At 42.0% G+C, this 26,889-nt stretch overlaps 1 protein-coding gene and 2 long non-coding RNA genes across 3 annotated transcripts in view; 2 read left to right on the top strand and 1 right to left on the bottom strand.

The window, feature by feature from the left end:
- Positions 1-1,929: 1,929 nt before the first annotated feature.
- Positions 1,930-26,720, bottom strand: nck2a (NCK adaptor protein 2a). Its single transcript, XM_052082272.1, has 4 exons — positions 26,460-26,720; positions 11,745-11,986; positions 5,335-6,104; positions 1,930-3,937 (listed from the first exon to the last, which is right to left on the bottom strand). The coding sequence occupies exons 2-4, from the start codon at positions 11,968-11,970 to the stop codon at positions 3,743-3,745; spliced, it is 1,191 nt and encodes a 396-aa protein (XP_051938232.1). The 5' UTR covers positions 11,971-11,986; positions 26,460-26,720; the 3' UTR covers positions 1,930-3,742.
- The window catches only part of LOC127611648 (uncharacterized), a 127,271-nt gene continuing 107,326 nt past the window's right edge, over positions 6,945-26,889 (top strand). The window contains exon 1 of the long non-coding RNA XR_007965404.1: positions 6,945-7,006. This is a non-coding gene — a long non-coding RNA (uncharacterized LOC127611648). The remainder of the gene's footprint in view (positions 7,007-26,889) is intronic.
- Positions 13,880-17,170, top strand: LOC127611643 (uncharacterized). Its single transcript, XR_007965396.1, has 2 exons — positions 13,880-14,158; positions 14,538-17,170. It is a non-coding gene; the product is annotated as an uncharacterized LOC127611643 (long non-coding RNA).

Genomic DNA, 26,889 nt, shown 5'->3' with positions numbered 1-26,889 from the left:
CAAATAGAAAAGCAACCCAAAACAAAGCTCACGCACACACTGAAGGGCGAACAGATCCACATTGAGGAAACTCTCCCCACTTTGGCCTGCGCAAACAGGGTTATCAAAGTCTGAGTGTGCCACTTCCCTGTGGGTGAGCAGCAACGCCCGGTGGCCCAGGCACAAAGCTGGCCGCAGGCAAGGCGGAAAATGAAAAGGACGCAAGAAAGTCACGAATGGATTCTTTCTTCAGCCAACCTCTGGCTTGATGTTACCCATCCAGACTCACGTGTGCACATGCGCACTTTGCTCTACTTGGCAGGCCCTCTACAGACTCTTAAAACCAAGCTCTTCCTGCCACAACCTCAGCACTTTTATTCAGCCTTGGGGCTGGCCGTAGTTGGAAATCAGCATATTAGTCACACGGCCTTACGGATTTATCACGTCATTTGATGACCCAATAAAGGGATGGGAGTCAAACCTTGATTAAACAGTCTCAGCTTTTCACACGATGAGAATGTGCACATTATTTTACAACTAAAGAGGCATTTGAACCGTTTCAATCAAGACTTCATGGGAGACATAAATTCTTTGGAAATCTAAAATGACTATCAGTATTATTTTCCTTACTCGTTTCCATTCTGTAGCAATTGTTGAGAATTGTCCGCCAATCCGCCATATTGGATGTGGCTTTAGTATTAGCCATAAATTCGGCGAATAAAATCGTAAAACTCAGCAACGATAAATAACATCATACAATCAATCAAAAAGAAATCAGTATTAATCTTGTGAGTTTTTGCTTGATGATACATCACCAAGGAATGAGCATATTCATATCTTGCATCATTTTGCCACATCCAATACGGCTTCGCTGTCGACGTACTCAAGGTTTCTTTGTACAGTATATGTAATGTAAATGCAAAGGGCGCCATTCAAAACGGGATCAGCAGTGCTATGCGAACGTATGGAGCAAAGGGCTGTCTCGTCTGGTAAGTATTAATCCCCCCCCCCCCCCCCCCCGCCTTCACCACACACACACACACTCTCCGACAAAGTCATGCCAGTTTTTATTTCGGGGTGGCGCGAGGGGAGTGAGACGGAAGGACGAGGACAAATATTAGTGATGAATTATAAATATTTCATATTGAGGCAACGACTAAAAAAACACTGTCGGATCCACTTGAGTGCTCAGCTTGATGAGTTGAGTCAGGGCAACGCAAATAGCCTTTTTTGGTGCGATTGTTTTTACACAGATTAGCTGAGGTAAACATTTGATTTTTGATTGCTGTTACTTGGGTTAACTTTTCAATTAGTGTTGCCCTTTTTGGAAAATATCTCAAAAATGTTCTTGTTGGCAAATGTTAGAATTAAAAGTGCACAAATGCCACTTGAAGATGGAGACATCCTTTAAGACAACCCACGACCGCCACCTGGTGTAAATGTTTTAATATTACACTCTTGCTCTTGTGTAAAAATAAAAAATAAAAAACTCGCCTTCCCCACTTCAAAACATGTCCTCTTTGATTAAGTTGCTGTTGGAAAAAAAGCATGGGCAGAAAGAGTTCAAATGAAACAAATCTTAACATTAATAACACTGGTAAACATTTTTTTAAAATAAAAATGTTTTAATCAAACATTTCTAAATTATGTGCACTGATTCCAAATCTGACTTCTTTTTTTCTCGACCACATCTGGCATTCATATTAATAATAAAAACAATGTCTCATATAGGTTAAAACAAACTCCCAAATCTTATGTGCGAGAAAAATAAGGAACAAGTTTTGAAATCAGCGTTGAGATGTTTAAGGACACAAAGCCAATTGTAATTTCTGTGTCCCCCCCCCCCCACCACACACACACTTTTGTCACATACTGTGGATGAAATTTGTATCTATTAATTCAATTTCCACATACGGTACATACATTGTAAGAAAAAAAACTGACCTTCAGTTTGAATAGTCCTCAATTTTTTTTTTTTTTATTGAACCATTGTCATCACGTTGTCGGTGATACAGTACCATAGTTGGTGTCTTATTTGGAAATATATACATACAGTGGAGACGAGAATTAAATAACAACGCTCATTAACATTCAGGTAGATCCTAGATAATTAAAAAGAAAAAAAAGAAAGTGAACCAACCTTCAACACTTCCATCGGTCAACAAACCAAGCACAGACAAAGCCAAGTGTGTGTGTGTGTGTGTGTTTGTGTGTGTGTGTGCGCGTTTGGTCGGACTTGACAGGTTGCCTTCATTTAATGAAGAGAATGTTTTGGTCTGCGTGGAATCAAATGTGTAACGTTTGTGTTACTGGGACACACCGGAGACAAAAATTTGGCATATGTAACGGTGGTGGAAAGACCTTTTTTGACAGTTGGCTCCATTTCATGACAGCATTTCTTCGTACAAGTGGCTGCAAACGCTATCAAGAGCTGAGGTCGGCTTCCACAATAAGTTTAACGTGACGCCGATGAGTGCAGTGACTTCCTGCCAACTGGCCGCCACATTTGGCTACGCTGATGAACTGAACAGGAAATCATTGTTACAATCCCACACATTGAACGAACTGACAAATTTGTATTTGTTAAATGGGAATTTTGATCAAAGGCTGTGTGAAGTTGTGTTAGAGCAATATTAATAGAAGAAAAAGGCAAACGTTTTGGAATTTGGAAACAGTAAAGGAGTTGTCATACATTTACAATATTTGTTTGTTGTGCGGTGTTAGAAAATTAAACACAAAAAAACCCTCTTGCTTAACTACAGTATCTTCCTAATATCTCTTCACAAAACATGTTTTGACATTTTCAATATGTTCAAGTTATGAATAATATGGACTTAATATTAATGCAAAAGTTGTTCAGGCTTGGAATAATTCAGCCCTCACTTTTCCTAAAAAAATTGTACAAGTTATGAAATAAAATGAACTACAAAAATGTCCAGGCTGTTCTTCTTTTGTAACCGATTTAAACTCAAAATGTGGTCATGGTTCGAATGATTTGGCCTTTGCAGTTTCTCAAAATGTTTACAGGGTGTGAATGACTTGGGCCGACGTGAACTCAATATTTGTCACGATTTTAGGAATAATTGGTAATTAACTTGAACTAAAAATTTTCAAGTTAAGAATAACTTGAAATCAGAATGTGTACAGGTGATGAATAACTTAGTGGGACTCCACACTGGCCGAGGCTATGAATAATGTGTGCGTTTTTTTTTTTTTAATCATTTGTGTAACTGAAGTCAAGCGCACACGTTACGAGAGGAAAACTGAAAAAAAAAATTAAACAGTCGTGACGTGACAAAAAGGAAAGAGTATTCCTGGTCACTTATTGAAGTCATTGCCATGATTGACACCTCTGAAAAGGAACTGAAACCAAACAAAGGAAGAACGAAAAACAGAGGGGGGGAAAAAATAATAAATGAAACAATCACTCGTTGTCATCTTGTTCAAGTAAGTTTAAGAGCAATGGTGTTAGGTCGTACTTGAATGGGACACATGACATTACAAAGACTTAAGACTCCCCCGGAGGAGGGGCGTGAAGGCTTCAGTGCTCACCTGCTGGGAGGCAAAAGAAGGACGATTTACCCGACAGCCACCAGGGGCGACATAGGACGTGGTTGGAGTGTTGATACCACCAGAGGAGGTCCAGATAAGGCTTGATTCATAAGACAGTCAGGGAGTGGTGTTGTATAGATGTGTTTGCGCCTGACAGATATCCAGTGTGTGTGTGTGTGTGTGTGTGTGTGTGTGTGTGTGTGTGTGTATTTCACAGCAGTGCTTTGACCAGGTACAGCCTGTCTCCCTGCTCGCTGGTGAAGATGGGGGCTTTCTTGTAGTGTTCCACCAGCTCCTCCATGGAGATGAACCTGCGCTGGCCGATACAGTAGGCGCCGTCGCACAGCTGCACTTTAAAGTGCTTGTTCTTGCCCGCCGCCTTGAGGGACACCGAGAAGTCACTGGGCTGAAACACAAAAGGGTAACATTGTTGGGGTCGGCAGAAAGTCTTCCCAGTTTTCCTCCCAGAGCCGCGTTCATGGACGTTACGCCAAACGAGCAGGTAGAATGTTACTTTTCCCACATTTAAGCATATGTGATTTTAAAAAAATAGATAATACATGTTTACATAGTGTGTTTCAGGAAATGTGAAAAATTGGATATATCGAGATGGTAAAGTCACAGATCAGTTTACGTTTTTGTTGCAATCTCCACTTTAGTTGATGTGATGAGGGAGAGAAGTTTATTGTTGTGGTGAACACTTAAAGACTGCATGTGAAATTGTTTGTTTACACTTGTAATTGTCGCACATAAACAGTCTTTCACATGAAGGAATGCTTCATTTGCCCTTATTTTAGTGTCGTGTGTAAAATTGCGTTTATTTTTATAAAGATGAATTCATTGCTTGTGACCTTCCAAAAATAAATCACAATATTTAAGGGGATTGCTATTCGATTATTTCCCAAAATAGTCAGCTCAATCATACAACAGATGAGCAGTTCATCTGTCCCATTACTTTTGGTTCCTTCAAAAGGGGGAGGAGCATCAAAAACGGTACCAATTCCTCCACCGTTCACCTGATTTGGAAGTAAATACCCTCTGGAGAAAGCGGAAAAAGTACATCTCGTTTGTTTCATTTGAAATTCATTGAGGTGTTGTCCAGATCTTGAATGCTGAAAATTGTGTCAACTTCCCAATATTTTTTTGGCCTGTCTGTATGTGATTGAAAAAATAAATATGTGAAAAATTAAAACGAAAATGAGGTCACCTTTGACTCTCTTTTATTTAGAGTTTATAAATAAATGAAGGCGTTGCGAGTCAAAATGCTGAACTGCAGAGGTGACGCATGAATTCATCCGACCATGGTGATGTATTTGCCATGCATGATGACTCAAAGCACGCAAGTGCAGTTTGCTGGAGCACATATGGGATGAGTCAGTATTTGACGGCACCGCTGCGTGCTAACCATGCTGCCCTCGTGACATTTCATTTCCAACGTCATTTTTGGTGTGCGTTTATCCGTTTTTCTTTTTGTGGCCCTCTTTACCGATAAATTGCTTTTCTCGAAGTGTCTTGGGCAAAAATCACCAATGGAAAGCAACACTAAGCAATAATCAAGTTTTTAAAAAATGACAACAGAAACGGTTGGAATTGCAGAAATAATGATTAAAAACAAATTTTAAAAAAACAACTAGTTCAGGGATAGGCAAGTGGCAACCCGCAGGATGCTTGCATACTCGAGATGGCCCCTTTATGCATATTCGAAAAACGGAGGAAATTTACCATCACCGTTGCGGAAATTTTCAACCCATTTACAACCCAAAAAGTGGCAATTTGTTTTTTTTTTTGTTTTTTTTTACTCACCGACGACTCGCTGTCCCGTATGAGGAAGTCACCGTCGTCCCCTCGCTCATTAAGTATGCGCTCGGCCTGATGTCGGGTAACGTTTCCGTAGTACCAGTCCCTCCCGGCGAACCTGCCCGAGCGCGACGGCGCCGCGTTCCGGTTCTGCGGCGAGATGGTCTTGGAAGAAGGCGGGCCGTGTCGCTCGTCCAGCACCATCACATAGTTTTTAGGAACCAAGCCGACCACGCCGCGCGAGTTCTTACAGCGCCACCACTCGGGGTCGTTCTCCGGCTTCTCCACCACCTCCATGACCTCGCCCTTCTCAAAGTTGAGCTCCTCCTCGGTGACAGAGCTGAAGGGGTAGAGGGTCTGCACGATGTCCAGCACGCGGCCGCCGACGCTCCCGTTGGCAAGCATGGTCCCTTGAGTGTGGTATATCCGTGAGGAATCCCCCTCCTCTCTGTCATCCGCCCCTACCATATCCTCCTGCACGTAATTGGAGGGGAACCAGCCCACACGTCCTGCCTGGCTGCCTCGCCACCACCCGTCGCTGCACTTCTCCATCACCACCACCCGGGAGCCCTTCGTCAAGGTCAGTTCGTCGTCCCTCTCCGCCGTGTAGGCGAACTTGACCACGGCGGGGATGTTGAGGTCGTTGATTCTCTCCGCCGCCCCTCCGCCGCCTCCTCCTCCTCCGAGACCGCTACCGTTAGAGGGGTATTCCGTATCGGAGCTCGGCGTCGGCGAAGCATCGCGGGCACTTGTTTTCCTCTTTGTTTTTCCCAAACCTGTCGTGAGAATGAAACGAGGGTGACAAACATCACTTTTTTTTTTTAACTGAAGTTTCGAAAGCTGCCTTTATGATACACCCCACTTTCATCGTAAAGTATTACAGTACTTTTTAACGCTGACCAACCACAGCACCAGCCCCCCTGGCAATGGTTGTACTGCAAACCTGCAATAGATTTTTTTTAACCATTGAAATAACTTTGTAAAACACAATTACATCATGTATCTCAATTAAAAAAATGTACAGAAAATTCATCTTGTAGTATCTGTTCAATGTTTCTTGAATGTTTTTTATTTTTTCGCAATGTGCTTACAAGACGACCGGTTGTCTATTAGCACCGACCGATTGTTTTTTTCATACAATGCGAACAGTACATTTCCAATTTTTTTTTCAAATCCGATCCAGGCCTCTTTTCTATGTGGATATAAATCGCATGTGGTGGCTTGGCTTTAGGTTATTTATTCCGAATGGCCATAAGCATCTGTGCTGTCGTGATGTCAATCACTTGCGATTTGTCAATCGGAATCGAAGCCGAACTAGTTGTAAACAGTCTGCAACTAATCGCGATTGGTTGCAGAATGACTGCGTGATGCAGCCTAGCCCAAAAAAAAAAAAAAGAGCAAACCCCACTATTACGTTTCTAACTCGCCATCGCCACTTAAGAATCCATGTACTGTGCCCAAGCAGGTTTTAACCCTCTGCATGGCGCTCTTAGGTCGTCATAGCAACAAGAAAAAGGCATGTCGGCATTCCTCAGGGAAAAGAGCAGCAGTCCCAAGCATAGAAACACTTGACATCCTGAGAAAACCAGAGCAACGGAGGACACATCGATTCTCCACACCCCCCCCCCCCCCACCATACCATCACATTTCTCCTGGGTGTTCTGTGGAGTCGTGACATGTGCATGTGCATCCAATGCTAATCAAAAGGCTGAAAATAGACAGCGTAGTCAGGGAGGCTAAATTGGAGCAGGCACCAAGGGCCCGGGACAGCCACATCCAGGATCAAAGCTACGACTTCCCCACTTGACTGACTTCAAACATCTCTTGACGGAGACAGAGTGTATTTTAATGGTATGTTTGCGGAACAATGATCGAGTAAAAAAAAAAAGGGACGTTTTTCTTCTTTGTGCTTTTAAAGCGTTTCATGTACTACCTGTAACTATGTCCCCAAAGCAACCACGTTGAAATGGATCTTCGAAAACGACCACGTTCGGTAATAAGTTGGGATATTTAAAATGCCTTTTTTTTTCTCCCAAGAACAAAACCAGTACGAGTAGTCACTCTTGAGTACTCACCATTACCGATACTGAACATCGATACCAGTAGTAATTTTGATGCATAACATTTCAATTAACCCAATGACATCATTCTGAACAAAAATCTGTGTTGGTCTTACCAGTGGTTAGGTTGCACTATGGAAAAACAGAGTTCAATTACAAAATATAGGTACATACAAATGAATTTTTAAAAAAAATGAGCAGGCAAGTGTAGCTCTCTACATAATAAACATGAGTAAGTAGACCCAATAGAAAAAATATATACCTGAGCCACTCTACTCCTGAGGGTTCTGATGTTGAAACTATTATGGGTGCAACTTCATGTAAGACACCAATAGTCAGAGTGAAACATTTTTCTTTTTTTCATCGTGGTTTTCAATTTCTGAAACGTTTTTTTTGGGGCGGGGGGGTCCTTTCTCTAATCAATTATAAACTCTCACAGCATTTAAAAACGTCTCACGCATCTTGAGAATTTGTTGCTGGTTGTACTAATAATCAGAAGAGGTTGAAATAAGATGATTTTAACACAAGGCAAGAAAAGTCTTAGGCGTTTAACTTTTCACCACTGTCCTGGCCTTCTGCTCTTCCATTTCATACAGGCCAGGTCGCAGCTATGAAACGAGCAAAGTGCTCCTCCCCTTTGTACCGCCTACTCCGTATTGGTTACAAAGAACAAGGGGACTGGAAAAAGCCGTTTTAAAAGCCAACTTTGATGGATGGGCAGTAAGAAAAAGGCTTCTGGACATAGCAGAAGCGTTTAACTCATTCACTCCCAAAGACGTTTTTAAACGTCTTTTCAGACTTGGTCAAGAATTGGCTGGTACTGAATGAGTTAAGAGAAGAACATTGCTTTGCTGCTTGGATTGTTTTAACATTAGAAAAAAAAAAGCAGCTCCCCGTTTAATATTGCAAGTCCAATGAACAGCGACATTTAAATTGACAGCACAGACGATAAAACCGGTGTTCAATTTGAATGGTGACGCCTATTAGCCAATAAAGCAGATCATCTGACGGGTGAGGCTTTTTGTCGGCAAATCTTTTCGTTTGTGCGCGCCTTGAAAGCTTATCTCGCCCGCAGTTTGCCCGCAGAGCCCCCGCTGAAATGCCACAAAATGTCAGCGCCGATTGCAGAGCGGGACCCATTTGCATTGTTGGAAGCGTGGCGGGGTTCACGCAGAGTAGCATGAAACTTGTTGCGGGGGAGTGGGGGTGGGGTGTGGGGGGAAGAGAGAGAAATAAAAGTTGTCCCTTGGCAGCTGGCCCTCGCGAGCCGAAGACCACAGCTGACAATGAAGAGGAATGGGATGGGAATCACAAGTAGATCATGTTTATGGATAATGCGGGCAAACATCCTACATGTTTAATAGTTGTGTGTATGTGTGAGTTTGACGGAGAGGATTCTCCATCTGCTGCTTGTACACGAAACACAAAAGGTTACTCCCCAAGCGGTCTCAGCAAAAGGGCCTGTTGCTTGCACGGTCTCATTGAAATACACCTTCACTCATAGAGGCAAATGTTGCTTGGTACATTAGCGGCTATTATTTATTTTATTTTTCCCCACACGTGCAGTCTTCCATCTTGCGGAACAACACTGGAAGGCATCCACTCAAGAGGAGAAACCTTGGTGGGAAAGCGGCGTGGAAGTCAAGAAATAGCGACATGTAAATGAAGTGACTTTGACAGATAGCTCAAAGCAGAACTGGGTTGAGCCGTGTTCAAATGTTGTGCAGCCGCTCATTAAAAAAAAAAAAAAATCATCACTGGATGAACGGGTACTAACTTTATTGATGGACTTGACTTTTATTAACCCTTTTGTATACTGTTTTCTTTCAGCTCTTCTTATTGTGACTAGTGAGTACATCTTATCTGCAGATGTGCTTTGTGTTCGGTGTATGTTAATTATTTTTTCATAACATTTTTATGTTTCTATAGTTTTAAATCAGAGGAGCATATTCATTTTAACTAGATTACATGGTGGGATCTGGCAATTTGGCAATTTAACAATGATTTCCCCCACAACCCACCACCCCACCCAACCTTGCAGGCAAGCATTTCAAATATCCAATTGCTGTTGATAATAAATTTTAAAGGAGGGGGAAAAAGAGGTAGATAAAAGGCCGCACAATTACAGAGAAAGAGCAGCAGAGAAATAAGCGGGAAAGAACGCACACACTCTTCACCAATTAACATTGTCTACTCAAGCATGCGAGTATGTTCCATTAGCTCCTGACCTCACCTTTCACTCAACACCTCATCAAGAAAATGTCCGACAGCGCAGCATAAGCTCGGGCTTTTAACATCGGATGCTTCCGACGTTTTGCCAAATGAAATGAGGCCATAATGTGGCAGTCGATAATGTAATGTAGGACAGTGGAGGGTTTTATCATTTCAGCATATCCATTAGAGGGACGCTTTTCTTCTGTAATCAATCTAGAGACCCCCACACCCAAAAAAAAGTCAACTACAGTGATTGAAGTGTGGAGAGAAAAGCCTGATGTGGGGACAGTGTCGCTGGTTGGATGTAAAACAACAGGGGAAGGAGCGGGGGAGGGGTGACGGTGACAGGCTGTTCCATGCCGGCTGTCAAGACAGCCGACTCTGAATTTTGACACCACCAGCGAGGAGTCGTGTAGCTTGAGCCCATGCAAAGCAATCACAATTTTGACCCTCTTGCTCTCCTACATCGCTATCAACAACAACAAAAAATTGGCTGGCAATGTCAACGTGACAATCAAAACAGCATGATTGCCGTATTTCCACAAATAAGAGCTCCTACTGAAAAAGAAATGATTTTTTTTTATCTTAAAAGATTATCTGTGAGATCCTACATTTTTTTTTAAGATGGGGAAAAAAGGCATTTCACAGTGGTAATTAATATTCAGTTACACTTTTGACATGTGATCGCGTCGCAATGTTGCGCTCTGTCACATTTTGTTACAGTACTGGACTTGTATTTGGTTTTAAATACCATTTTCTCTTGACATGAATTGTAATAGTGTGAAATATTATCCCACCCTGCCCCCTCTCTCACCTTCGCCCCCTAAACTGCAATTTGGTAAATAAAGAGAAAATAAATGAATGGTCATTTTTTATACAGTAGTTGTACCTCATGAAGCTTTATAAGGATGCATTTTTAACTGCAGTTGAGTAAGAAATGTTTCCATCTCTCCATCCGGGCAAAACGAGGTGAGTCATGCTGCAACTGTCATAACAAATGGCTTTCTCACGCTTTTCCTGCCTTTCGAATGTTCGTAATTAACTATTTATATGGTATTGAAGGGAAAGCATGCAAGTTTAGCAGTAACTAGGTCAGCGCTGCTTTGTATACTTTACATCCATAGAATGTTTCAGTCAGCTTTGAAGGACGACACATTTGTACTTTTAAGATGAAGTAGGGCTTACTAGTAACAGTAGGGAACTGTGTTATTTTAGGTGACACACACACAAAATAATAAATCAATAGAACAAAGCAAGAAAGCTGTGCTGACTGGAGATGGTCAAAATAATCAAAATCGGCGATGAGAAGTTGAGCTACAGTACATCCAGGCTATGGCACAACTCCTCTGGGCAGCATTTTTCTCCTCAATGGGGCACTGGCATGGAAACCAGAGTCCAAGGCATTCAAAGAGAGAGAGAGAGATTCTCCCAATTAAAAGCTTATTTTTGACACACTTCACTTCATGTTGCTTGTGCTAAAATGTGCAGCAAGGATATTAAAAAATGAACTCAACTGACCTTGAGTTTTCACCTAAACGATACAGATTAAAATTGGAAATATTTAAGAGACCGGATAGGCATGGCTCTGTTCACTGACACACGTCTTTCTTATGACATCCTTCTGACAAATGAAACTGGAGACTATGTGTGTCTAGTTTTATTGGATTTAACTGCAGCATCTGATACAGTGGATCACAGTATTCTGCTGGCTTGTTTGCAGCCCTTAGTGGGCATTGGTGGTTAGCGGCTCTTGAGTGGTTTAGGTCCTATGTAGCTGACAGAACCTTTTGTGTTAGCCTTGGCTACTCTGAGTCACGTACTGCCCCACTGTCATGTGGTGTTCCACAGGGCTCAATTCTGGGGCCTCGGCTGTTCTGTTGTATTTGGCTTTTGACTCAGCATGACCCAGACTTGATCTTAGTTTTACTGTTTTGTGCTTTCTATTGTCTTCGTTATTAGTTTATTGTTTTATTGTTGTATATATATTTGCTCCATGTGCAGCACTTTGTATACAGCGGTGGTTGTTTTAAAGTGCTCTATAAATACAGTTGAGTTGAGACAAAACATTTCAAGTGAAAACATAATGCAACAGGTGAGTGGCTAGGACAGAAAATTAGTCAGTGGAAGCCAAATTTTATTTACCGAGCGTGTCCTTGATATTCTTCACCAGTGAGCCTTTCTTCAGGCTGTTCTTGCGCTCCACGTAGTTGGAGGGCACGTAGCCTGTCTGGTTGGCAGTGTTGCGGACGCGCCACCACGTTTTTGAGTCGTCCAGCAGGAACAGACGCTCGTTTTTTCGAATGTCAAGTTCCTGGTCCTGCTGGGCTGTGTAGTCCCACTTGGCTACAACAATCACCTCCTCTGTCATCTTTCATGGAGTCACCCTGTGAAAATGAGAGAGAGAGAGAGAGAGAGAGAGAGAGAGAGAGAGAGAGAGAGAGAGAGAGAGAGAGAGAGAGAGAGAGAGAGAGAGGGGAAGGGACATTGATTTATTCAATTTACAGGTAGTGAATCAAGCGAGACTGTATACTGTATATGCTTCAATGGGTGCTGCTGTTTTTGTTAGCAACAGAGTTCAGTTGAGCTCCGCAGTTAACTGATTCACCAAACAATATCACTACAAAAAAAAATGCTGTGTCATCATCATGTTAAGTCCAATTTTAGACGTGCATTAAGCTTTGCTGTATCAAGTGTAATAAATTAAATTCTTGAAATCATTCATCAGCATTTGTTGTGATATAGGATATGCCCTGATGAGATATTCAGCTTCTCTAAAAGTTAAGTGACATAATATGGCAAACCTTTTTTTAGTGTTAATTCGCATATCAACACTTAAATAATTCCAATGTGGCTGACTGCCGTTAGTTTTTCAATGACAAAATAAAGTAGTTGTACTTCTAAGAACATCAGTCGGCCTTTCTTTAGTTGACCGACTGCTACACAACCGCAACTCTTGAGGGATCTGACAAGTCTGATGGTACAGCAGGGTCGTGAGAGATTGTTAGGAAAAATGCATGGTGGGATATGAGAAGCTCATTTCGTTTCCGTTTTGTAATGGAAAAAAGAGTCTCACGGCATGAGAACCATCTGAGCAATCAGGTTTATATTTAGCAAAGCAGTATGTCAAAAGCCCCCAGCTGGAAATGCAATCGTGGGGATTAAAAGAAAGAAGAAGAAAAAAAGCATGCCTCTTATTTTCTAGCAACACTAAGTTTACAACTCAAGGCGACTCAAGTGTTGGGGGACTTTAGTTCTGCGTAAGTGATTCTTCATGATATGACTCGGACCGGACGGCCAACCGTATGATAGGGATACTAATGGAGGAGCCAAGCAACCGCGAGAGAAAGTGATGGCTAATGAGGAATGCAGCCGCCCAAATTAGGTTACATAAAAGACCCAATTGTGTGCGCAAAGACTGGGTTCTTGGGTGCAGGGGAACAGTTTGAAGGTTCAGTATTACTGTACATGTCATCTTCGCCAGGCGTGAGACAGCCATTACAACTGTTGCACTGCCTGTGAAGGAAAACATTTTCTGGATTTTAGTGCCGCTGACTTATAAAGAAAGAGCAATGACACAGAATGAGGAGAATAAAGTCAACCAGGTAATTTTCTGCCCAGGATGATGTCATTCCAGACCCGAGTTTTGAGAAAAACGGCGGTTATTCGGTTAAAGCTCATGACGTGTAGCTCAGGACATACTCGAGCTTGAACTCGCACCCAAAAGCCATGTTCACGAATCGTTACTCATTGAACCCATTGGAATGGGCTACGAATTGTAGAAATGCGGCCTTGTCAACCGACGGGAAGGTTTTCCTTTTTACTTTAAAATTACTTACTTTAACCTCCTGAATATCTTGACCGACACCGGTCAGTGGCAGAACCCGAGGTGTTCTTTTGGACCGATGGCGTGCAAAGCTAACAGCGAGTAAGCAAAGGTGTTGATACACTGCCTCGCTGGGCTTTATTGGCTGTCTGTTTTAACAATTGCATTAAATATAAGTTAAGATATTATATAATATATTATCAATTTAAATTATAATATACATTTCCCCATTGCAGGACAAATAAAGGATATCTTAATCTTAATTAAATACTCACTTGAAAGCGGAGCGCTTTCCACACGCGTTCTGCACTGCCCATTGCATTCTTGGCTCGGACTGTGTACTAATCTTACCAAAATGAATGTATTGCTTGCCCTGATGCAGCAACGTTGTGGGATCTCTACGGAAGGTAGTAACAAGCGAAAAAGGAGTGGTTGACATCATTGCACGAGCATGTCGAAAGCGCTACAATGGAGAGATACATGTGTCTCTGCTTGCAGTCACTGAAGCTGTCAAACTTGATTTGAGAGAAGTTGTGCAACACAGCACTGGGAAAGTTTCGATGGCTTTCCAAAAGAGATTTCAACTCGGCCGCGGCGGCAAGGACAGCGGAGAAGAGTTACTTCCACCCGGCAGCTGCAACAAAGTGCTGAGTGGGACACAGAAGACCAAATTCAAGGCGAGAGGAATACCAGTCCTACAGTGACATCGATTCTTCCACAAAACAGGAGTGAGGTATGCAAACAAGCTGCGGCTTCTGTCCGCCTCGGGCTACAGCTGCTGAATCACACCAAGTTTCTATTTCCATTTTGTACTACAACGTTTTATCCCGCATGGATGGGTGAGCCACCGCGGTCCTTGCGCAGGGATTTAATGGTGCATTATTGCAACATCCGCCAGATTTTGACATGTTCACTGCAAAAGTAAAAAAAAAATTTAAAAAAAAAGAAATTTGACCATCTAATTCGGCCAATAATACAACAAACCCCATAATATTGTATGCCTTTGACGTCTTCCAAGATCTGCCGCATGGTTAGCTATTTTAGTGTCATAGCCCTCTTCTACGACATGATATCAATTTCTTTGTCACCTGGAAGTCTGTGGTCGTTTGCAGGAACGCCGGTGGCTTCAAAGCACCCACAGCCTTCTCCCGGGCCAATTATGTGCATCAGGGAGAGACAGCTACAGCAAGCGTCACATCTATAAAGGCTCCATCACTTGACTGCCTATACAGCAGCCAATATAGAACTACGCTACAATGCAGTAAACAAATTGGACGTAATTTCATTCGACACCAAACTGGGTCTCCTTGATGTGTGTTGTTTTTTTTTTTTGAGGGGTGGGGGTGGATTATTTGCAGTTGCACAGCAATCAAACATGAGTGAATCCCCTCGCACAGAAAACGATGTTCATTCCTTTGAGAACTGAAAGAGGAGATGAGTGACAGGCTGCTGAACTGGCCTTTGCCGGTCCTTCACGACGCCTTATAGGGAGGCGGGAAAGCTCATGGGCTCTTTCAACGCGGCACAAAGAGAAAAGGGACGTTAAAGAGGATTATTTAAAAAAAAGAGAGAGAGAGGGGAGATGTTTAAAGAGAAAAAGGTCTGGCAACGCTTTCTGTGTTTGCCATTCAGGTCAAACACAAGGGAGCATTCAGCCAATGGGAACTGATTCCCACCTACCCCCACCCCCGGCTTCCACTTCATCCCACACGGTTTTTCAAGAGGGAAGCTGCTTCACTGGCAATAAGAGAACATTTGGAATAAACTCAATGAACGCTGGAACATGACGGAGCAGAGCCAGCAGCTCGCTTTGAGGCGCGACAATGTTAATCAGCCCAACGGTCCTGTTCAAAGACACTTGGCCCGCTGAGCAGCTCGCTGGCGTTTACAACTACAGCTGCTGCTTCACGTCACCATTAAAAGATGTTGACTGGCGGCTCGGAGAACAGTTTATCAACTTAACAAGCTTTCAATCCGTCGCCTCAACACCCACACCGGGACGCGCACGCGCATTGCACAACGCGGACCGAAGATGAGGGTAACAGGAAGGCTGTTTACTGGAGGGGGTTTGAACTGAAACGGATACAAACAAATGGACGCATATTAGCAATTGATCAAATGAACATGAACAATTGTGTCAATTAGGTGGACATGATTAATCGTGTCAAGACAAAACAGCGCAATGTTTGGTTGCAACCAGCAGAGGCACTGTTGATTCACTCTCAACCAGTTTATGGATTGGCGGCAGAATTGTTCGCAAAACAGGACCATGCTGAGGCTGGGATTAGTGAACTGTTCTTAACCCGCACCAAGGGGATTAAAAAAAACAAAAAAAGTGTGGGGGGGTGGGGGGCAACCCCAAACTGTGCCTGCTTTGCTGATAAACTTGAGTCCACAAGCCCAAGGACATGCTTCATGTTTTGCCATGCAGATGATTCCCAAGTTACGCCATAAAAAAAAAATCAATTTGAGTGATCGCTCTGGCAATATTTTGCCTTTAGCAGCTGCAATAATCAATTTTTGCAAAGGAATTTCATTCTGGAAAAGTAATGAAGTTAAGATTGCATACAGGTTGCATTTTCAGGTCGCTACCACTCGTTCGCCTTGCACCACCGACAAAGCACCAGACGCTGCCACCTTTCTCAACATGAGCGTCGCCAGCCGAATAACAAATAGGAAAATATTCATTTTTGTGGCCCTCATTTAAAGTGGGATCCTTTCTTCTGTAAAAGTAGAGATTCAGTCGAAAGTTAAAAGGGTTAACATTGCAAAATAAGGGAGTCGAATTAATTTCCTGGTTTGGAGCACAAATTGACGCCACCGTCGTCAGATGTAGTCGTCGTAGCAAGTGAATATCTGCAGCTGCAGCACACACACTTCAGTTTCTGGTCACGGGAAGGTCTAATCCCCCCTTTATTCTGACTAGACCTCGCCCCACATATTGCATGTCACTTTCATTTTCCATCACTTGTTTTCAGGGCTCTCTCTCATCAGCATAGCCAACATTGATGAGAGAGTCTCCGTGACAACCATCACTGGGTGGTCTCGTTTTTAAGTCAAGGGATATTGCCGCAGAATCTGACTTTCCGTCACCCTTTGGGATTCTTACAAATTTCTGCGCTAAAAACACGTAAAATTACACACACCGACCATATGCAGTTGGACATTTGTGTTTCAAACGGAAGCTTAATTTCACTTTAATGGATTATTTTAGTTTTTTTTTTTTTTTTAGTGGGGCTCCTTGATGCCCACCTCTTTTTCACCACGCACACATCTCAGCTCTCGAAAAAAAACCACATCTCTCGCTTGTTTCCCCAAAGCCTATCCTCTGAAACAACCTGCGATCATTATATTGTTTTTTTTTTTCCATCGGGTTGAGTCGAAGAAACGTTGCTATTATTGTTTTCTCGCGCTCCGGTGTGGTATTCACGTCCCCTGGCACAACCATTAAAAAAAATAAATAAATAACCCGAAAGAATTGAGTGTAAATTCAGGCAGGAAGGAAACAGGAAATGAAGCTTTCAAAGGAAAATCAAAGGAGGGGGAACACCTTTTCTGAAATATTATCGAATAGAACCCAACTATGTGCTGCTGAAGTCATTTCAATCGAATTGATTCTGCATTTGTTTCAGTAATGAGCACATAAAAGAGTATTAGCACTACACCAAAAATACATATATACATGTAAAAACAAAGTACCAAGAGTAATGTTACAGGACAAAAGGTCGGCAAAATATTTAGGAAATCGTTCCGGAATAAAGCCAAATTTTAATTGGCAGGCGAATCATTATTTTCCAGGAATAACGTTACAATAACATGGTAATTGGCTTTTCTTATTAACTAGTGTTGATTTCGAATTGAGGTTTACGATTAACTTAAGATATTGACAATAAAAAATAACTTTTTTTTCCCAAAATAACCGAGATGCAAAACCTGCAAATGGAAAAAAAAAATGTTTTCTTGTTGAACGCTATTTTTCCGAAGATATCCAATACATACTAAACTGTTTTTGCACGACACAACAATAAAATATATTCAATAATACATGGAGGTTTTGGTCAGGCGACATTTTGTGTCACAGCAAAATGCGGAACGAACTTGCAGGAAGACGACAGGAATATGAACATCCATATTCTCACCATCCAAATCGAAATCTGCCAATCAGCAAATCCTGCGCATGGTAAGTTGTGCATTTTTTCCCTGTTCACTGCACCCACAAATCAGTATGTATATACACCATTTCATAACTGAAGAATTCTCTGTCATAAAAATCAAATCAAATCAAATTAATGGCATACTGATTCCCCATTGCGCATGAATGTGCTCAAAACATCAACAGACTGCTACCGTATTTGCCCGCGGGGGACAAACTACAGCAACAGCAGTGGTGAACTTAACCCTCTCCAATCCATACAATGACGCCGAACGAGAAACACTCATTTATATTCCGACAAACAGCTGCTCCAAGCACACAGTAATGATCCGCGATAAATGGCTGCTAGCCGCCGTGCGAGTAAGGCAGCACGAGAGGCTTCGTGAGCAGATGCGGCGGCTTGAGAGAATTTATGAGTTTATCTGCCATCGTCTTTGACACTGGAGGGGAAATAGCTGCCAACGCGTGAACTTTGGACCGGATAATTAGTAGAACTTACGCCAGTGGCTGCTGTGACGTCTACAATACGACGCGGCATTGCGGGATTACTTTGCACCCAGGCGTGGTGCTTGCTGTCTTTGTATTTTACACAACCGTAATTTGGCGTCGCAAGGGAGTGCCTGATGAGAAGGGATACATCCAAATCACCATTTAAAAGCTTTTTTTCCCTCCAATCTGTACTTGCGTTTAATACAGTCTCCCACGTTGCCAATAGCCTATATTGTCAGAGTGAAGAATATGAATAATTAAGTTTCAAAACACACCAAGAAAATGATGCGGTTTTCCGATATCTCTGATTAAGCTCTCAATTTTTTTAAATTCATGCATTCAAAAATCTTGTTATTGTACTTAGTATGCTCTTGTCGTCATATTAGGAAACGTTTTTTTTAGTTTCTTTGCTTTTAAATCTATTTAACTCTGCTTTTAAATGTTGTATTTTTATTTATATAATATGTGAAGCACGTTGAGTCACGTGTGTATTGTCTTTGTATTAGTTAACATCTAAATGTGAAATGTCTTATTACTTATTAAGCCTCTTGTATAATACACTCCCTTGATTTTTTTATTTTTAAATTTAAATTAATTTTTTTAATGAGTGTTATTCACGGCATTTTACAGTACATGAAAATGTATTTTCCGAATACAAGGCAAGTAATATTTTACTCTTTTCACAGGGTCCTCAGTTTACAGCAAAATTCAGATTGTAAAAAAAATTGTACATTAGCCGCAACAAACGTACATCGTATCGCGGTGTCCAAGTCATCATTTTGGTAAATACAGGATCTGCATGAAAAATCAGGACTCAAATAAAAAAATTACCAATGTCATGCTTTACGACTCATCTGCGACTCACCAAGATGAATCCGCGACCCACTTTTGGGTCTCGCCTCATCACTGCTCTGCAGTATAGAGTGCGCTTGTATAGACTGCGAGTACGACCGAGGACTTCGTTTCATCCAAATTTAAAGTTCAGCCTCAGCTGCTGAGTGGGTGACGTAACACACCCGGTGGGAGAAGTGTGGAACTGTGCTCATCGCTCGCCGTTCGACTCTCAGCGCATTGCCAAGAAAGACCAACTGTGTAACGGAGGCCCTGCAGCGAGTGTAGATTTGTGTGTGTTCGTGTTTGCGCGTGTCTGAGCATGAGAGACCAAATACTGTTTGTGTGCCGTCTTGAATTCTCAAGAGGGCCCTGTGGCATTCGGAGCGATCCATCTCATAAATAAAGCAGGACTTCCTTCAGCTGCAGTCATGTGTGTGTGTGTGTGTGTGTGTGTGTGTGTGTGTGCGTCAAGAGAGAGGCAAAGGGGATGTGGTGGAGGTGGGGGTGGGGGGGGGGGGCACACAAATGGATTAGGATGCCTATCATATTCCTCCATTCAACTCCGCAGCACCACAGCTCAATCCGGGCCTAATGTCCTTGAGGACAACAGCAAAAGGCTCAAAATGAGATGGCTACTGACTTAATCATTTTTAAAACGCTCAGACATTTTCCAAGCCGAAACGACCGTAACAATCGATTAGGAACATCCATCAAGTGGAAGCAAAATATTTATATATAAATAAATCAGCAAGAGTGCTGCTTTGTCACGTTGGGTTTGTCATGTGCTTTAAAAAAATGTTATTGAGGGTGGTTATTTAAATCTGAAGTGTTTTTGGAGGGGGGGGGGTGATTTACCATCATTGGGGTGCTGAGGATTGATACATATTTAATTAACTTGGCATACATTTTAATAGTTTTGAAATGTACAGAGGGGCAAGTATTTGTTTATATTGGTTTCACTCTATGAAGGCACAGTACAAGATTGATTTGGTGATGATTTATGTCAATCTAACATGGAATATGTTCATTCAAGAAACAAATAAAAATGTTTTTTTTCAATGGGGGGGGGTTTGCCAAATGTTTAAAAAAAAACATTTTACAGTTGCAATTGCAATTCTGCGATACTGCAATATTTTTGCTTGAGGTAATTATTCTGGCCCATGCTTAATTGCTATTTTGACACACAGAACACACGTATGAAAAAAAAGTCACACGATTGAACCGTGTGGGTGATGGGTGGGCAGAGGTCAATTGACTTTGGCCATGGCGTTCCTTCCTCCCCATCAACTTGGACGGGAAAAAAAAATTAAACAGATGTGACTTGGAGTGGTTAGTGGATCGCTGGAGCCTTTCATTGCCTCCGCAGGAGTGCTCGTAGACTGTTAATGAGGGCGAACCTTACATGTTAACACGGCCGACGTCGCCCTACGGGGAACCTGCGAACGCAGAGCATTCGGTGATCTGCTGATCATTTTGTGGTCTAGACGGAAGAATGTTTGGCTGCCTGGTTGACTGCTCGAACTGCCAAAAGCGAGAGCAGTCATTTAGTCAAAGGAAGGGCTACGGCGGTCAATCCAAACATAAACACCTAAAATATTTTCGCTACTTAGAAGTTACCAAATAGAACAATAAAAATAAAAAAATCTACAGGTCTCCTGTCAGAAATATTGCCTTCTTCTAGAACGTACCGGTAAGTATGTGTGTTCTCTCTTTTTGTATTTGGATTTTGTACTACTGGAAAATATATATTGTTTATTATTATATTTTTTTAAAATATGCAGAACTGAAGTGCCTCTCGTTCATGATGTACAGCATATAGCCGATGACACCCGAGCCCATTTTGATGAACATTAACATTCACCGGGTTCTCTTGTGTTTACTTTTCAAATTGCCAGTTGCTCCATTTGATGCCAAAGCTGACAACGTCAAATCGGGACTTCTGCTTCGGGCCAAACCTTCCTCATTTAGCTTTGATTTGAAGACTGACAGAGCAACAAGTAACATGGAAGCCCGCAACTGATTGCTCTTACTTTGATTTCATCAACGATAGGTCAGCAATCTTGGATAAGGAGAATGCTTTGATAACATCATTGCATCCTTTCAACTTGATCCACAGTGTTACTTTATTCGCATACAGACATTGCTAATGCTACGGTCAGACCAAACACCAACTGAACTATTCTCACAATGCGATTACGTATGCAGTTTGCATAGGCAAATGTGAATCCGTGCCGAGCTGCACGAATGGCGCATTTGAAGCGACGAGCACTTCAGCCAAGTTGGTAAACTTGAGCTGGTAACCTGGTGTTTAACCGTGAACCAAGATAGCTTTTAGCATTAGCCAAAGTTTTAGCAGCACCTGATTGACTTGCGATGCGCATACATTTAGTTTTTCTTTCAGAGGAGAAGGAGGAGCCCCTCTCCTCTGTTGTGACACGGCGTGAATGGTGCAGCTTCATTCGTAGTAACCCATGATTAAACTCAGAAACGCAAGGCGCAGCGTTGTTTACCTTTCGGTGAGAATGTAGCACAAGACTGTCTTGTGTCTTCAACGTTTTAACAAGTCACGTGGCTGGACAGTAATGGCTGTGCAGTGCTAAAAGATTCCTTTCTACAAAGTGTCTTCATTAAAAAGGATCAGCAAATCGCCAAAACAGCAGTCATTTGAAGAACAAGGAATAACATTACTTCTCGGTTCATACGTTGCCAAAAAAAAAGAAATAAAAAGCGGTACATCCAGGGCATGCTAAAAAGGCTTATAAGGCTCATCTACAGTATGTTTGCTAGACGTACCAAGAACTAAACTGAGGCTCAGAGGGGATCGAGCCTTTTCTGTTGCTGGTCCATCTCTCTGGAATGACCTCCCACTGAACATTCGGCAAGCCTCCTCGCTGCCCATCTTTAAAGCCCTCCTCAAAACTCACTTGTATTCTTTGGCGTTTGACTCAGCATGACTTAGATTTGCTATTGGTTTTACTGCTTGGTGCTTTCTACCGCCTTATTACTTATTACTTATTACTGATTCGTCTTACTGTTTATTGTATATGTTAAATCGCTCCATGTACAGCACTTTGTATGCAGCGATGGCTGTTTGAAAGTGCTCTATAAATACTGTTGTTGTTGTTGTTGTTGTTGTTGTTGTATGTTAATGCAACTGCACAGCATCACCTTGGGATCGAGGCAATCAAATCAGATCTTACTCTTCACTTAGTCTCACGCAACATAACCAAACGACAATTTTTGAAAGTGCATGACAAAAATATCAGACACAAAGTAAGCAGGAGCCACTGATCGTTAAATCACCATTTTTTCTTTTAAAACAAGGTATCCAGCAGCTCTAAAAATGGTCATTTTCCCCACGTGAAAAGAAATCTCTCAACAGCATCCAATTAGGTTACATCTTTTTTCTACCTCCACTTCCTTTCCTGTGCTATCAGGAGTTATGACATCACAAATACTGGAACCAGCTTGACTCATTCTCCCTTTCCTCCCTCGCGAGTTCCCATCTCTGCCTCGGAGTCCCAGTGGAGGATTAGGCCTGTTGCCCGTTGGTAGCAGTTTGTGAGTTGACAGACTGTTACTTCAGTTGTTAAGAGCGCCAATTAGGAACTCAACCCGGGTGGCTACCGACGGAGGCGATGACAGAGGCCAGAACAAACACACTTTGAAAGGACAAAGGGGGGGGGGGGGACACTGAGGACAAAGAGTTTATCATAGTGAAACGAGAATAAATAAATAAATAAGACAGATGCTTGCGGCAAGCACAAATCCCCTTTCGCCTTCCTTCATGAATGGCGTCCGAGCAGGGATCTCCATTGTTTTAGCAGCAAACACAGCAAGTTTCAGGGTTACCCACTGCACAGATTACAGTTGATTATCATAACAATGGGATGACCTTTATCTTGCCACCCAGTGGCGCTTGTCGCCAGTGTGCCCATCTGTGCTCGCTCTTCATTAAACTCTCCGCTCCGGTAAGGAGCGTAAATCTCACTTGGGAAAGTGAAACACCGATTCATGGGATAATCCTACAGTACGCTGGCTGCGTGGGAACGCATTTCATTGGTCAACCGGCGGGATTGGCCAGATAATCACGAGACCCTCTTCAACTACCTGAAAAGGGGAGCGTTTTCACTCCGTTTAAATTTCGCAGAATATCTACTACCTTCAGGGGTAGTGTATCAGAGTCGTACCAAGTTTAAAAGGGATGGCCAACCCAAACGTTTTCTTTCCAACAATGTGTTCGATGCACCTCCACGAATCTAAAGACGGCATTCTGATGAATATCGTATTTTCCACACTGGATTATGAGGCGCACTTTCAATGAATGGCCTATTTTGTAATTTTTTTCATACATTATAAGACGCAATCTACAATGCATCCACTAGATGGAGTTGTGCTCTAGGAAAACCCAACAGAACTATCAGATGTCAGTAAAAGGCATTTAATAAAGCAGCGACACAGTTCAACAGCAACAGCAAGTTATAACATTGACTTGTTAGCGTTGAACTCTTTTGCTGCTGCTCTATTTCAGTGTTCAATTGCGAAACCGATCGCCTTAAGTTTGAACTCTGCGTTGTCAGCATGTCTCGAGCAAGGAGCCATTTTGGAGTTGAAATATTACCGTAATGATGATACGCGAGGCGCATCGGATTTTAAGGCGCGCTGTTAGCTTTTAAGAAAATGGAAGGCACCTTTTAGTGCGGAAAATACAGTACTGCGTTTGTGGAATACGAGTTAAGCAGTAAGATCCACACCAAGCACACCTCATCTGTTTGCGTTTGGCGGAGAGATGTTTGCAAGCTGGATGAAATACTATTTGGAGACCATTCATTTTGCACGTCCACGAGTATTTTGTCCATATTTAAAATTTCAGAAATACAACTGGTGAGGTGTATGGTCCTATGTGGGCGCCCAGTAGCACTGATGAAAAAGTGTGCGCCCCTCCAGCATTGAAGTTGCCGATCCGTGTTCTCGACCCAGTGACTATCCATCAGCAGAAATTCTAAACGAGAAGTTGGTCTTAACGAATTACTGGGCAATCAAGCTTGAATAGCAATTTGTCTGTTGCGAAATCATCATCAAATATCGACATGGACAAAGAGTGGTTGGTAATTCTGTACATGAAATTGACAATGAAGCACTGAGTTTTCGTAATACTGACATCATGCATCTACTTAGCAAGAGGAGCCAGTGGTGACTAAGAGTTTCCACTCTGAAAAGTCAAATTACAAACAATTAGCAGGACCGAAGAAAGGAGTGACAGCTACACGCCAAGTTGGCATTGTAAGGCATGAGAAAGGCGAAATGTATTTAGTCTGATGTCTTCTACATTACCTCACAGTTCTCACCAGACCATTTTGATTACCGTAATCCCTCGCACAAAAACAAGTTCATCTTTCACAGGTTTGCTGTTCCACTCATTTTATTCATGCTATTTTTTTAAACAATGTATTGTGTTTTGCATCCTGATTGGCTGAGGCAATGTAGACTAATGTTGATAGTCTCCACGCCTCATCGCTGTACAGCTTGCCAAATTTTCTCCATGACAAAACCCACAATGTCGACGAAATGTTCTGTAGAATATTTCTAAAAACTGTCAGTTGTTTACAAGAAAACATCAATATGTTTTTTTTTTTTTAATGTGTGGGCCTGAAAAAAGCTTTAACCTTTGGTTTCATTCAATACATTTGTAATAATTGTGACAAATAAAGAAGACTACTTGACAGATTTCACTTATCATGGGTTCTTTTTGGAACGTAACCCCGTATAATGTGTAAACGAGGGATTACTGTATTTGAATTATAGCAGTCAAAGTGCAGCTGATAAGATGCGGCAGTGTTAGATAACAGTGTCATGTAAAAAAATCCACATTACACCAGAATCTTTTGTGGGAGCGGGTGCATTGTGCCGAATGAAAGTTGAGTTACCGTTTTGTCAGACAATGCAGGTCATTAATGTACTTTATCAGCCACTCTCCTCCTCCACAGTACCAGCTCGGCTAATTTGCCATAGCTAGCATTATTTATAGACACAGAATTTGGTGCTCCTCATCGAAATAGTACCATAGTAAAACGTGATACCAACTGCATTGAATGCTATAACAAACTACAAAAAAAAGGACAATGTGTCTCTTGTATTGACGTTCACTACAAGGAGACAAATTAAATTAGGAGACTGATCTCTGCAGCAAAATGGAGACTGCGGATTATAACACTGCGACAGCCAGAGCTAGGACACACTAACAGGGAAACAAATGGTACCGATTGCTTTTGTCCTCAAGTGACCATTAGTTTCACTTTTTTTTAAGTGAACCAATTATATAAATTGACCCGTTTCCGATAATCTTATTTGTCAAGATGAACCTGTATATATAGTCTCCATTTTTCCACAGTTGCTTCAAGACTCAAATCGAAAATTACACAATTGACAGAATTTGAAACAATTAATCATGCATTATTTAAGGCAGAAAAGGAGGACCTGTTCCAGAGTAATAATAATAATAATAATACATTTTATTTATAAGCGCCTTTCAAGACACCCAAGGACACTTTACAATAACAAAAAACACAAAACAATATGGGTTGAGCAGAGTACCCATAAATGTATATGTATACAATGGAATTATTTCCTTACATGTTTGAAACAGTTGCACAGAAGTGGTAGCTAAGGGTATTCTATACCACGCAGAATTGGTTTGCAACTTCGCCAGGGTCAAGGGTTACAAATAGACTAAATTAGGTCACTGAGAACAGTGAACGTTTTCAATGAGGTAAGAGGCAAGTTTCTTCAAAACATTCCTTGCGCTCTTGAGTCCGCTCACCTTCCACATACCTAACATTTCAAGTGAACCTTGTACTAACACTGAGCCACTGGCCTTACCGGAAGGGTGTGTCTGCCAAAAAGGTGGGCCTCGCAAGGGACACCTGCACCGAAACCCACACTACAAATATCTATATTACTAACCAGTCAGTAAGAAATGTTAATTCGTCTGTCTGCGTCAGGCAGAAATCCCAAATCAGTGCACGGAGTCCGTTCAACAAACATCAGAACAGGTTGCAGTAGGCATGAAGAGCTATTAGAACCAATGACAAGCAATGAGTTATGATTTCAATACACCCTAAAACATAACATTAACGTTGCCAACATTGTTTTATCATGAGAATACAGAAGGAAAACAAAAAAAGGGAAAAAATGAGTGTCTTGGAAAACTGCGGTAACTATAGGACGCCTAAACTTCTATTAAAACGGTTATTGGACCCATACAACATATCAATTAAAGCCTTTTCTGTTTATTAATTAAAGGGGTGGATAACATTGGCAATAATTGCTATTTTGGACAAAACGAGGCCAAATGCGGCGCATTTGGCTGAGGCTGCACCGCTTGAGATTGGACAAAGACCCTGCGTCAGAGCCTCAAAAGTGACGAGAGCACGCTCGCGTTTCGTCACAACTTTTACTGCCGTTTTCCATTAAGGACTCTTGACAAAATTCAACGCGGCAGCAGGTGGATTTTTTTTGGGTAAAAAGTTGTTAAGTTGCTTCACGATTCGTAGCTTACCTTAGTGTTGGCTCCAGAGAGAAACGGCGACACACTCGAGACTGCACGACCCCAGGAAAAAAACGCCTGTCAAAAGTAACTTAGTCAAACAATTGAAGTTTAAACACATGAAGCTGTGTCTTTTGCAGAATTTTTCAAATAAATCGTGAACTGGACTGTTCAAGCAATGGTCTCTAGTTTTTCTGTCGTCGGTTTGAGCGCCTCCACCACCAGCAAGCAGCCTTCCACACCGCATTCACACGGAACAAGCTAGGAAGGGGTGAGGGTTACACTTCCGATATTTATTTTCAAAATAAAATCATAGTTGAAGTTTGACAGGCACGGCGTTAAACTTTTATTTTGATAGCCCGACTTGTTTCTGGTTTGGATCGGCTGTTGGGTAGCTGGAATTTATCCCAGGTTTGGGAGGTGACGTCACCAATACTGGGAC

Source organism: Hippocampus zosterae, chromosome 12 (assembly GCF_025434085.1).
Source record: "Hippocampus zosterae strain Florida chromosome 12, ASM2543408v3, whole genome shotgun sequence".
Taxonomy (NCBI): domain Eukaryota; kingdom Metazoa; phylum Chordata; class Actinopteri; order Syngnathiformes; family Syngnathidae; genus Hippocampus; species Hippocampus zosterae.
The sequence above is the reverse complement of the archived record's forward strand: the minus strand, read 5'-3'. Positions and strand labels throughout refer to the sequence as shown.

Coding starts and splice junctions, on each gene's coding strand:
- nck2a (XM_052082272.1), bottom strand. CDS start 11,970: ATGACAGAGGAGGTGATTGTTGTAGCCAAGTGGGACTACACAGCCCAG. Junction 6,105..11,744: donor GAATATCAAGGACACGCTCG/GTAAATAAAATT, acceptor TTCTCACGACAG/GTTTGGGAAAAACAAAGAGG. Junction 3,938..5,334: donor TACGGGACAGCGAGTCGTCG/GTGAGTAAAAAA, acceptor TTTGTGTTTCAG/CCCAGTGACTTCTCGGTGTC.